The sequence below is a fragment of the Sinocyclocheilus anshuiensis genome, unplaced genomic scaffold (assembly GCF_001515605.1).
Source record: "Sinocyclocheilus anshuiensis isolate Anshui unplaced genomic scaffold, SAMN03320099.WGS_v1.1 scaffold3214, whole genome shotgun sequence".
NCBI lineage: Eukaryota > Metazoa > Chordata > Actinopteri > Cypriniformes > Cyprinidae > Sinocyclocheilus > Sinocyclocheilus anshuiensis.
In genome coordinates, this window is record NW_015538259.1 from 226,103 (window position 1) to 239,642 (window position 13,540).

Genomic DNA, 13,540 nt, shown 5'->3' on the forward strand with positions numbered 1-13,540 from the left:
GTTGAATTAAAAAATAAATGATTTCTTTGAGAATTTTTAATTATTTGTCATGCAATATTTAAAACTAAATTTTAAAATATACTTAACTGGTTCTGTTTTCTTTTCTGGGCTTAACTTGTTTGCTCAAATGTGTGCTTGATGCATGAGGGCCAGGTGATAATGTTCTGGAATGTGGGGGTTATACGTGCTATTATCATGATAATTATAAAACGGTTAGTTCTTTTCCTCGATTCTGATTGGTCAGCAGCTGTGTTTTATTCACGATACAGCACAGCTATGACCGCTTCACCCAACGTTCTGTGTATCACTGAGCAACACTGGTTTTAATATTTTTTATTGTGTGGTAACCGTTTTATAAAAGGTTGTCTGTTTTTAATTTACTCGAGGCCGTGCTGTATCGTGAATAAATCACTGTTGAAGGGGTTAAAGGCTGATTTATACTTCTGCGTCGGACCTACGCCGTAGCCTTTACGCCGTAGGCTATGCGTCAGTTTTCATTTATACTTCTGCGTCGGACCTACGCCGTAGCCTTTACGCCGTAGGCTATGCGTCAGTTTTCATTTATACTTCTGCGTCGGACCTACGCCGTAGCCTTTACGCCGTAGGCTATGCGTCAGTTTTCATTTATACTTCTGCGTCGTTGTCCGCGTCAACGTGCAGTACACAGGCACTCCGCTTGGCGTCGTGCCTAACAATGCCCTTCAGCCGTGATTTATTCACAATACAGCACAGCCTCTCGTAACTTATTGCTTAGTAAAGCACAATAAGCTATCAGACTGTATTGTTTGAAATCTGTGGAATGTGTGAATTCTGTGAAATGTGTGATTTCTGCAAAATTGGTGAATTCTTTAAAATGTTTAAGTATGATTGGGTTTGACTTGCATCAAGATTATTAAGCCTTGAAAAGTAATATAAAGATGCCTGTGAACTGGACAAGGAAAATGACCACCCATTTTTGTTGGCCCATCTGATGGTTATGTGAACATCATGCCAACAAAGCCAGGCCATTCAAGAACACAGACCATGTGCCGTAACAGGTAAAGCTGTCTGAAAAATGATTTTATCTGTCTCAAAATTAATTTCTCTGATTAGGATATCACTAAGAACAAAGACTTTGAGATGGACTCTGATACAAATGATAAAAAGTAATACAAAGATGCCTGTGAACTGGACAAGGAAAATGACCACCCATTTTTGTTGGCCCACCTGATGATTATGTGAACATCATGTCAACGAAACCAGGCCATTCAAGAACAGAGACTGTGCGCCGTAACAGGCACAACTGTCTGAAAAAGGATTTGATCTGTCTCAACATTAATTTCTCTGATGATGCAGTCTCCCATCATACACCACTGGAGTACTTCTGAAGGTTTGTGTCAGAAGATATGATCAAGGCTCTGACATCTAACACCAATGAGTAGTTTTCAAAAGAAAGGAGCATTTATAAAATCATTATGAGACTATGGGAATTGAACATGGCTATGAACAGAGCTAGACATTGTAAATACCAGTAAATAGTTTTGATTGAACATTTTTTTTTTTATAATATAATATTAATAAAAAACAGGACTTGTCTGATTATTATTATTGCGTGATTATTTGTGTATGGATATATAGGCTGCTGTTATGTGGCTACATAAGGCGTATGCCCTGCAAATGAACACTTAGATCATTTATAAATGGTGAAATAATTTTTTTACCATTTTTTTTCTAAATTTGGGTCTTACAGGGTTAAGAAAGTCTGAGCGTTAAGTGGATATTTGTACGGTTCGGCAGGTCCAGACTTACTTGATTCAGTGACTCTTCTGAAATAGCACAGCAGAGTTTTGAGTTTTTCAATCTTGCGTGAGGAAGAACCTTCAAACAGTCTAGAGCATGATAAAGATGCACAAAAATGTTGATTAGGTACATAAATTAGCAAAATCAATTCACACAATCCATGTTCACTTTCAGAGGATGTATTATCAACGCAGTCATAAACGACCATTAGAGGGAGACGTTTAGTTCTCAAAGTCAATGTGACGTATATGAGCTTCAGCACCAATTTCTGCAGGTTAGTGCGTCATTCTTGGGAACACGTGAGGAAAAAGAGGCCTTCCGTGTGATCGGACTTTGCCGCTTCATCTCACAAAGTCCTGTTTGCTCAGCACGCCTGCCTGTGATGGCCTCTCTGTCAGGACAACAATGATACGGACTCACGCCTGCGGGCTCAGAGCTGCACTTGTGTCCCATTTCACAAAAGACAATGCAGAGAAGAACACTTCTTCATTCCTCTAAAGACCATTAAAGAACTGCAGGCTTGCTTTTAAAAGTCCCAAATAGCAAAAGCCTTACAGTGGTCAGCCATGATGCCCCCCCACCCCCCAGCAAATGGCTTTCTCCATTTAGAATACTGCCGTCTTCAAGCTAACCATCTTCCACTTGCATTCATCCTTCCTCTTACTTGATGTAAATGGAATAAGCAGGAAAAAAGGGTGGAACAAATGAAATGACAGAGGAAAAACTGATGCACTAAAAGCCCTTTGGGAAGTAAGAAAGAGTTATTGAAGCCTCCTATATATATCCTTCTTGATGGTGGAGCTGATTTTATGTAATGTAACCCAGAAGGTAACCTGTTATTGACAGAAAATAGCTGCTTTTTAGTTAGAAACTGACTGTTGACCTTTAATATGAGAAATATGTGAGAAAATGTGATTTGATTCAACAAGACAAGCACCTATTAAAGGATCTTATAAACCTGATTTCAATAACAAGACAAGCTGGAAATTGCTAGGGTGAAATGAACATTTTTTTTAATTATTAAATTTAAATGTTAAACATTTTTTTTCCACAGTACATGCCAGGCAAAATGAGTTTTGTGTACAGGTCTAAAAACTACAAACATTTTGCCAATATATAAAACGCATGTTAATTATTTGGCCATTAGTCATGAATTTTCAAATGTAGTGTTTTTCACTAAATGGTAGCTATGGGGTAAAATGTGCCAGAAGTTTTAGGGCAAGTCGTCCCAGCGGCTCAATCTATATCATAGTGAGTCTTGCATTAAAATGCATGAAAATACTAATAACACATCTAATTACTAAATCATTCTAATATGCTGATTTGGTGCTCATGTAACATCTATTAGTATTATCAATGTTAAAAACAGTTGTGCTACTGAATACTTTTGAGGTATTAAACGTGTATAAAAATGTGATACATTTTCAGGATTCTTTGATAAAGTTCAAAAGAACAACTTTTATTTGGTAAGGAACATTTTTGATTAATTTAATGCTTAAATCTTAGCGACCCCCAAACTTTTGAATGGTACTGTTTGTGATCAAGGATTTTCCCCCACAGTAACCTATTGTAAGTCAAAAATGTTAAATTAGTCCAATTTAAGTTGATAGTGGACATCCAGAATTATAACTGATTTCTTCTTGACAAAAGGACAGTTAAGTAAACTGACACAGGTTTACCCCATTCACACATAAATGTAATTCAATAAATGCAGTCGATGTACAACACAATGTAAATCTCACATAATCGAAGGTGACGAACATGGCAACAGATGTCAATTTGGCGGCTCCTAATCAATCTGAATCTTTACAAGAAACAATGACAGCTGTTCGGATCTCACTGGTGGATCTGTATTCATAGTTTTGCAGGTGTACTGCTGGAAAGCTTGCTTTGATGTGCACATTTTGAAACTAAAGTAAATATATCTTCAGCAATCCTATATGTCATTTCCCAGAGGGCAGACTATGACAGCTCTGCCAAACAAGCAATCTCTAAATTGCCTGGTGTTTGATAGCAGCAGTGCTCAAGCCAATGAGTAAACTGATGGACAGTCACTCATTTAAAGTGGGCTGCACCGTAACGATCCACACGTCTGGATCCTCTGCGGTCTTGCTGAAACTTGTTTTCTGCAGCATGGCTGAAGTCACGGCCCACAATGTCCTAACTAGTACTACTTAAAAAAAAAAAAAATAGAATGGTACTTGTTTGTTAGTGTATGATGCTTGCGCACACTTTGTGTCTCTGTGTTCACCTGAATGACCAATTAGATTTAATGCTGATCTCACTCAGACCTTCATTATCTAGAGCACTTTAACTATGTCCAGCAGGGACGAAAAAGGCAGAAACAAGACAATGGCTGCAAATGAAGTCAAATGTATTAAATTTAGCTCCTCTGTATGTCTTGAAGTTTGTATAAGTACTTGAAGTGCCTGGGGAATCAATAGCCATCTCAGCATGACAGAGTAAAACTGAGGGCTGCTGCTACGTTTTTCTGAATGTGTGCGGCACGATGAACCACAGGCAGTTTTCCTAAAGAGTTTTAAAGGATAATTCTCTTACTCTGACTTGCATGAAAACAACTTAATTAAAGCAGAGACAATCTATGACTGGCATTTTTACAGGATAAGTGCTGTAACTACAGCCATATTAAAGATGAAGTGTCTAATTTCTGCACCACTACCATCATCAAATTAAAATAATGCCTGTTTTCAAACAGGTTTCCTGATGACTTTCCTAAACACCCATTTTCAGTTAGTTAAACAAACACAGTGTCACTGTATTAATACTCTTCTTGGAATGGCGTACAGTTGTCACTTTTCACTATGTTTTGCTATGAAGAAAAAATAAGGAAAATTATATTTAAATTATATATATGTGTGTGTGTAATATATATATATATATATATATATTAGTATCGTACATACCTGTATATAGTTTTAGCTGTATAAATATTAAACCTGTATATATTAAATTAAGACATTTTAGCATCTACAGCATAAACAAATATTGTTTTCATCATGTGACTCTCTCAGTGACAAGTGGAAAGTAAAGCACACTGACACTCTCCCCACAGCTAAATATACAATTATATACTATAGTATTAACTATTTTTAATTTTAATGAATACATAAACGTTGTATGTATGTAATGTATGAATAATAAGGGATAATCAACGGTTTGCTGTGCATTAAAGGATTTTAAATGCACGACGTGGAGGCAAAAAACCACTCGATGCGGCAAGCCGTTGATTATCCCTTAAATATATACATACATACAATTAGGCTACTTCAAAAACATTTTACCACCTCGTTGCTAAGGAATATAATGTAGCGATCTAGTAACAAGTTTATGTGCGATCTGCGATCTCTGACTCTCTTTCTCTGTGTGTGTGTGTGTGTGTGTGTGTGTGTGTGTGTTTGTGTGACATGCGAGTGATGTGTGTGGGTTTGTGTGCATCAATTAGCATCAAATAACAGTGCATAGAATGGTGATTAAACTGACTTGGAACTACCTGTGCATTAAACTGACTTTTTTTAGTTTTACTGCATACCTGCCAGCCAATCAGAATCCAGTATTCAGACAGACCATGGAGGAAAAAAAACAAAAGAAAAAAAACAAAAACAAATTAATATATATATGTATGTATGCATGTTGACAACTCATTTCACATGCTACAGCATTAACAAATAACACTTCATCACTTCATTGTCATGTGAATCTCTCAAGTGACAGGGAGCCATATAAAATGGGCTTTTCTAAATATCTGGCCATATGACAAAAACTATGTACAGTTAACTAGATTAAAACACATCTTACTGCTCTGTCAACGATATGTACCCTTCGATATACTGTTGTTGAATACCAACAACATCTCCATGTAGTGAGATGAGCTCTGGCTGCAGGAGATCCTGCTCATCCGAGTAGGCACGATGACAGACGAGAGATGGATGGCCACGCACTTCACATCAGTCTCCCTAGCATCTAATTCATTTGTTTTAATCAGCCCGTAAAGGCTTGATTTAAGAATTGTACCACATGAGTGGCTTTGTTGTACAGCTGCAATTTAAGAGAGGAGAGAAACTCCTACACGTTGTCTCCTCTACACGCTGTATAACGGCAAAGACGATATCTATCAAACCAAACAACAGCGAACTAGGAGAATCACAGTCAACCAAGACCTTTTTTGTAACATTAGCCATATTGTGTAAGTCTTAAAACTCTAAAATTGTAAATTTGGCAACACACAATTTTGTTCACAACATATTTCTAAACCCATAATTGGAGTCCGAAGCATCATCGCCCCCTTATGGGTGATTCAATATTAAAACATTTAATGATGTTTTAAAGTCAGAACAGTGCAAATGGTCATTGTAAATGAAAATCACATTGTTGATTTGTGAATGTGGAGGAGTGTAATTTTGATAAAGAGGAACCTTCACTAAATTTGATACTTGAGGCCTCCACATTCCACATTAACAGGCCAAAATCCATTGTAAATGTAATAGAAACAGACTACTAGATAATGGGAAGCTAAATTAAATCATGTCGTGACTTACCTAACAGCCTACAGATAAACCCTAATTTGGATGAAAATCTAAAACCTCAGACAATCAATAACTAGACTGGCAAAATATGTAACGGGTCTCCAGAGCGACGCCACTGAAGAGGAGGCAGTACCTGTAAAAATTGATCTCGGGGTAGTTGGCATACTCGGACTTGCGCGAGTTGCGTCTGGGAAATGTACAGAAGAAGGCATTGGCAAGAAGGCAGGCAATTTGTTCCTGTGACACGGTCAAGGACTGATTCATCCTTGTCTTAAGCAGCGGGATTGGCTGTGGAAGAGGAGAGAGAGGCAAAGATAATTAGTTTAGCAATTGACCAAACAGGGAGACAGAATTACATTAAGCAAATGGCCAGCAGTAATTAAGGTGCCCTGCTGTATCCCACCATCAGCCAGCAGCATTTACACCGAACGTCATCCATCTCCACTGATCAGACTTAATGACTCTTAAGGGCAGTATAGATGACTAATCAATGCAAACATTAATAAAAAGTACATAAATAAAGAGTGGATCTGAGCTAGAAGAGATTTATTTTTTTAAGGGCAAAAACTCCTGAATTCTTAAAGGCTTCTTATCTGTGCAAGATCTTACATAAACAGTGATTCAATGGCTAAGTAGAAACTAGCTTACTGAATAGTTTGCAGCCTTGTCTTGCCTATATTTATTCAGTTTAAAGCTGAATTGTTTATTTTCTCAATGTTAAAAATGCTTTAATCTATTCTAGCTTAATATGTCACTCTATCAAACACTGTTTCTAAATGGTACTTCAGAATCTTACAAATAAAAAATGTAAAATACATAAATAAAAACACACAATAGCTAAAACCCAGCCTAAGCAGGTTTAAAAGCTGGAAGTAGCTGGTTTTAGCTGGTCTCCCAGCCTGGCCAATCTGGTTTTAGGTGGTTGGTCAGCTGGTCTTCCAGCCTGACCAGCTAAAGAATTGGTCAAACCCCCACTAAAACAAGCCTGCAAACCAGTTATGACCAGGCTGTAAGACCAGCTAAAACCAGCCAACCATTTTAGGCTGATTTTAGACTTTTTTCTTCAGCAGGAAAATAAAATGATAACATGAGGATTAACATAGAAGTACATTTGTGAAAACTTAAAGCATTAAATTTAGATGCATTTAAGAACATATCCCTCAACATTTTTGCTCTGATGTCAGAAATTAGCCTGATGGACATCTACCATTGGCCTCCATTAGTTCAGATGATAATGAGGCAGTTGTGCTCATGTGGAAGTGTCCTTCACTAGCCACTGATTTTACACCGCAGCACGCTGGGCCCATTGACCTTTACCAGCCAGACATGATTATCACTACTGATCTATTTTTACCCCAAAACCTGAGCGTCTCTCCAAGCCAATGTGAAGGACAGCATATGATTTTGTGTAGCCTCACCTGGGTGCAAATCTTGGGCGTATTCAAAACCAGTTTCATCATCTTTGGCAATGTGACGTTAAAGAGATGCTGTACTTCTTCATTTTCCATACCCTGCAGGAGAAGGATTAAATGTGTTTGATAGCGGATTAGGATTAACAAACAAATGAAGAAACAGGTCTGTTCACACTTTAAATATACACAACTATTTAAATTGGTTTAAAGTCTGTAAGATGCATTTATTTAATCAAAACAGTAATATTGCTAAATATTATTACAATTTAAAATAACTGTTTTGTATTTGAATACATTTTAAGTTATAATTAATTCCTCAGTGTCTTCAGTGTCACATGATCCTACAAAAATCATTCTAATATGTTGATTTGCTCGAGAAACATTTCTTAGTATTGTCAGTGTTAAAAACAGTTGAAACCATAATACATTCTTTCTCAATTGAATCTGAGATGAATATAAAGTAAAGTTTCTTTTAAATCAATTATTTGTAACAATCTGAGTCTTTGTCACTTAAAAGAAGTCAATATTTGTCTATTAAATTAAATTAAAGTGACACCTCTGCTTAGAGAATGAATCATACTTTTGAGTATTACCAATTAAAGATTTACAACATTACCATGTTATGTCCTCAATCTAATAAGAAAGAAAAAGAAATGTCAACTGTCTGGTACAAAATAGAATAAACAATCAAGCCTTTTTAGTATGAGTTTCTAAAACACCATTTAATGGAAAACAACTGTCAGAAAAAGGAGCCATATTGTTGAATAAGACACTTGAACCCAGCTGTCATATAGAGTATTATTCATGTGTCGGGGGGAAAAAAAAACGATAGGACGTTATGCTGTCAGAATGACATCAATAGGTGAACAAAAATGATTTGCATCCTGAGCTGCTGGCTTTTGGCAACAAAAACAGGTTGCTTTCAACTTTTGCAAGTAAAACATAAAAGCTCAGAGTGCACTGGATAAACACATTAAACGCAATTATTAACCATATTAGTGGAGTTCTTATGGGCAATCCCAGCAATCATTTTATCTCTCTATTGCCTGGAGCATCCAAAAAGCTTGATTCAGGGAATTAATATATACAGTGGGTACGGAAAGTATTCAGACCCCCTTCAATTTTTCACTCTTTGTTATATTGCAGCCATTTGCTAAAATCATTTAAGTTAATTTTTTTTCCTCATTAATGTACACACAGCACCCCATATTGACAGAAAAACACAGAATTGTTGACATTTTTGCAGATTTATTAAAAAAGAAAAACTGAAATATCACATGGTCCTAAGTATTCAGACCCTTTGCTGTGACACTCATATATTTAACTCAGGTGCTGTCCATTTCTTCTGATCATCCTTGAGATGGTTCTACACCTTCATTTGAGTCCAGCTGTGTTTGATTATACTGATTGGATCTGAATACTTTCCGTACCCACTGTAAAACTCCTCGGTTTGTCAGTGTAGCAAGAAAAAACTCACTCGTGTCCGAAAAGGCAGTAACAAAACTTGATCTATCGCACAGAGGTTACAAAAACGTAATTTTGTGATATTAGCGGAGCTCCCACTGGTGAATGACATGACTGAGGTGGAAATAAAGACAAAGCCCTCGGTGCACTTTTCATCTCGGGTAAAATACAGCTAAGCAACGTCACCGTAGATCTCCGATCAGGCAAAGAGCACTGCTTTGTGATATTCATTCTGAAGCGGAGGGTGTCAAAACAGCACACGCTGGCTCAGCAACCTTGTATGATTTCGGGAAAAATAAATACGCTACTGTTTTATCACACAGATTTACAACACACTTATTTACAAATATATTGGCTGCGATTGGCAGCGCGCTCAGTCATGGGCCCATTTCATCAAGGTTACTGGGCGTGCTCAGCTGATTAAATGGGATTCCTGGAACAGATGCAAATGGGTTGAGGAAGGAGAGGCGGCGCAGGGCTCTTCTGGACGGGAAGCCTCGCCTGACAATTTAACCAAGGAGCATTTATACACCCGCAAAGGAGGCCTGACTAAATGCTGTCATAAGTAATGACCTGCTTGACATCGTAAAGTGCTCCTCTGGGTTTAATGAGTGAGGAGAGCTGACAGGCCGGATGGGCCTGAGCTGAGGTTGCAGGAGTTAGACCTCACTAAATCAAACGGCCTCCTTCATTCCCCCTTATTCTGCCCAACCAGAACCTGTTAGATAACATACTACAATCTCTATCCAATCCAACCAATAAAAATTCAAAGGGTGGTCGGATGAGGTCATTATTTTCTTATTTTTTGATTTGTGAGTACATAAACTGAAAATAAATAGCAGATTTTTCTTGGACACTCCGCATTATGAGTACATGACATATCGAGCTTCGTATTTTACACGCCATTTTTGGGGTTTTAAAGGGGCATATCACCCGTGAACATGGAAATTCAACCATCATTTACAAACCCTTATGCTGCTCCAAACCTGTATGACTATTTTTTTATTCTGCAGAACACAAAAATATATTCCCAAGAATATTTCAACCATTTTTTCTATTCAAACAAAGTCAGTGAGGTTCAAACAACATACTGTCGGACATCTTTGACTTTCATTGTGCGGGGATGAGTGAACCATCCCTTTAAGATCCAAAAAAACGAAACTGTATTGTAATTCAAATGAAATCCCTGTGTCAAAATAAAATAAATTAAAATAAAATAAAATAAAATAAAATAAAATAAAATAAAATAAAATAAAATAAAATAAAATAAAATAAAATAAAATAAAATAAAATAAAATAAAATAAAATAAAATAAAATAAAATAAAATAAAATAAAATAAAATAAAATAAAATAAAATAAAATAAAATAAAATAAAATAAAATAAAATAAAATAAAATAAAATAAAATAAAATAAAATAAAATAAAATAAAATAAAATAAAATAAAATAAAATAAAATAAAATAAAATAAAATAAAATAAAATAAAATAAAATAAAATAAAATAATAATAAATGCTGTCATAAGTAATGACCTGCTTGACATCGTAAAGTGCTCCTCTGGGTTTAATGAGTGAGGAGAGCTGACAGGCCGGATGGGCCTGAGCTGAGGTTGCAGGAGTTAGACCTCACTAAATCAAACGGCCTCCTTCATTCCCCCTTATTCTGCCCAACCAGAACCTGTTAGATAACATACTACAATCTCTATCCAATCCAACCAATAAAAATTCAAAGGGTGGTCGGATGAGGTCATTATTTTCTTATTTTTTGATTTGTGAGTACATAAACTGAAAATAAATAGCAGATTTTTCTTGGACACTCCGCATTATGAGTACATGACATATCGTGCTTCGTATTTTACACGCCATTTTTGGGGTTTTAAAGGGGCATATCACCCGTGAACATGGAAATTCAACCATCATTTACAAACCCTTATGCTGTCTCCAAACCTGTATGACTATTTTTTATTCTGCAGAACACAAAAATATATTCCCAAGAATATTTCAACCATTTTTTCTATCCAAACAAAGTCAGTGAGGTTCAAACAACATACTGTCGGACATCTTTGACTTTCATTGTGCGGGGATGAGTGAACCATCCCTTTAAGATCCAAAAAAACGAAACTGTATTGTAATTCAAATGAAATCCCTGTGTCAAAATAAAATAAAATAAAATAAAATAAAATAAAATAAAATAAAATAAAATAAAATAAAATAAAAGGGCAGTTAAAGTCCTAAACCAACCAGTATTTCTTACTTGCAAAATCAACCAGTTCCATTCATTGCATGATTTATATAATTAGCATTTTTCTGCAGGTCAGTATGTTTAGACAAATACTGTGTGTTGGCTTCAGGGAATCCCGCTATTCTGAGACACTGAAATAAGATGGTTGTGTAGGCGAAGGGCTAGAGGCTGAAGTGGAGTTCTGTGCACTGAGCCAGCAGTGTGAATTTATCAGAGCCCACTTCTCTGACACTTTCATTTCAGGGTAGGGCTGAGGCTCAACTACAATTTATGACAAGTCCGGTCCTAATTTGTATTTTGCTTCTTTCCATAGCCATTACACCTCTGTTGTCAATCAAAATCCCAGCAGCCGCTCAGCTTTGTGACAATTATTGGAGTCCTGCGGTAACAGACACAATTTGAAGACACCAGAGAGCCATTCTATTTGCACACCTTATAGGGCCGATAACAGCACGGGTAAATACAGAATAACACCGAGTATAAATGCAGCTACAGAATGCATGTGATCTATTCAGATGAAAACTATATTAAGAATTATTCTGTTATTCTTGAGCTTTAATCAAATTGAAAATAATAATGAAATTTTGTTTCATGACATTCTTATCTTCAAATGTTATTTCACAGCCAATAGATTTAAATGGTCATACTCATTATTCCACAAGTCTCCAATAACATAAACATCTGTCCTGAAATTTAAATTCACATAGAAGGACAGATAAGAAGACCACTTTATGTCCCAGAGGAAACCGCTTTCAGATAGTAGGCCTGTTCACACCAAAGAGGATAACTATAACAATAGTTTTAGAAATTGTTCTAAATTTAGAAGAATAACAGAGTCCACAGCACAACTACAATGTTAACGGCACACAGAGAAAAAATATAGTTGGAATCACTTTCAAAGTTTTTTCAGTTCATTAACGATAAAAATACTGACAGCCAATCAGAATCCTTCCTGCTTTAGAAGATCCAGCATTTAAATCTGCAGATCACAAAACTGCAGTGTGCACTTATTATAAATGGAATGTTATTGTGCATTAGTGTTGACACAAATATAGCTATCATTGTAGTCATCTTTTTAGTTACCGTTCTTGTTGTGAATGAGCCTTAAGCCTGCACTGATTCTTAATTTCATTCACACAGAACCGAAGCGGAGAGTGGGAGCTGCCATAGTTTCACTATGGCCTGTATGCAGCATTGCGTAAACATGGATTTATTTTTTGATGTGGTCTTGTTGCTCTATATTCTGCTTTAAAAATGTTTGATTGACAGTCATAGTGCAAGCACACATTTGACATGCACGATTCAAAACTCTCTTACAGTTATTAACTGACCGCTGTTCAGAGATGTTTCATTTAATCTCTTAAATTGAAAATCAATCGCCAACTCTCCAGGCTGACATACCAGTGCCCTCTGTTGATGATACAGGGAAATAAGACAGCTGGCTTAAAAGCATTTAAATATGTATGCACACAATAATATTATACCACAAAAGTCTATATAGTACCATAATATTCAATAACATTCCAGACAATTTAGAAAAAGGGCGCTGGTAGGGATTCATAAAAAGCAATTACACAAGGAAAAGTATGCATTTGTAAGTACTGGCATATTTAATCACAGCTGAAAGAGTGAGAACAACACTACATTAATTAATAGCTACATAAAAAAATACAGATAACAAGATTGTGTTCTTAAAGGGATAGTTCATCCAAAAATGAAAATTTGATGTTTATCTGCTTACCCCCAGGGCATCCAAGATGTAGGTGACTTTGTTTCTTCAGTAGAACACATATGATGATTTTTAAGTCCAACCGTTGCAGTCTATCGGTCTTATAATGCACGGCAATGGTAACAAAATCTATGAGTAAAAAAAACATGCACAGACAAATCCAAATTAAACCCTGTGGCTCGTGACGACACATTGATGTCCTAAGACACGAAACGATCGGTTTGTGCCAGAAACCGAACAGTATTTATATAATTTTTTACCTCTAATACACCACTATGTCCAACTGTCTTTGGGCGTGCGCAGGCATCCGATGCGTGAGGCGTGTACATGCTCTGGCGTAGTTTACGCAAGCGCCGGAAGTGATCTCTCGCG

The 13,540-nt window shown here is 36.4% G+C and overlaps 1 protein-coding gene across 1 annotated transcript in view; it reads right to left on the bottom strand.

The window, feature by feature from the left end:
* Nucleotides 1-13,540, bottom strand: part of LOC107683745 (poly(ADP-ribose) glycohydrolase-like) — a gene marked incomplete at its 5' end in the record, with an annotated part of 34,437 nt that overhangs the window by 16,004 nt on the left and 4,893 nt on the right. The window contains 3 exons of the mRNA XM_016479807.1: nt 1,789-1,868; nt 6,457-6,611; nt 7,742-7,834. Coding sequence (XP_016335293.1) covers nt 1,789-1,868; nt 6,457-6,611; nt 7,742-7,834 — 328 coding nt within the window. The remainder of the gene's footprint in view (nt 1-1,788; nt 1,869-6,456; nt 6,612-7,741; nt 7,835-13,540) is intronic.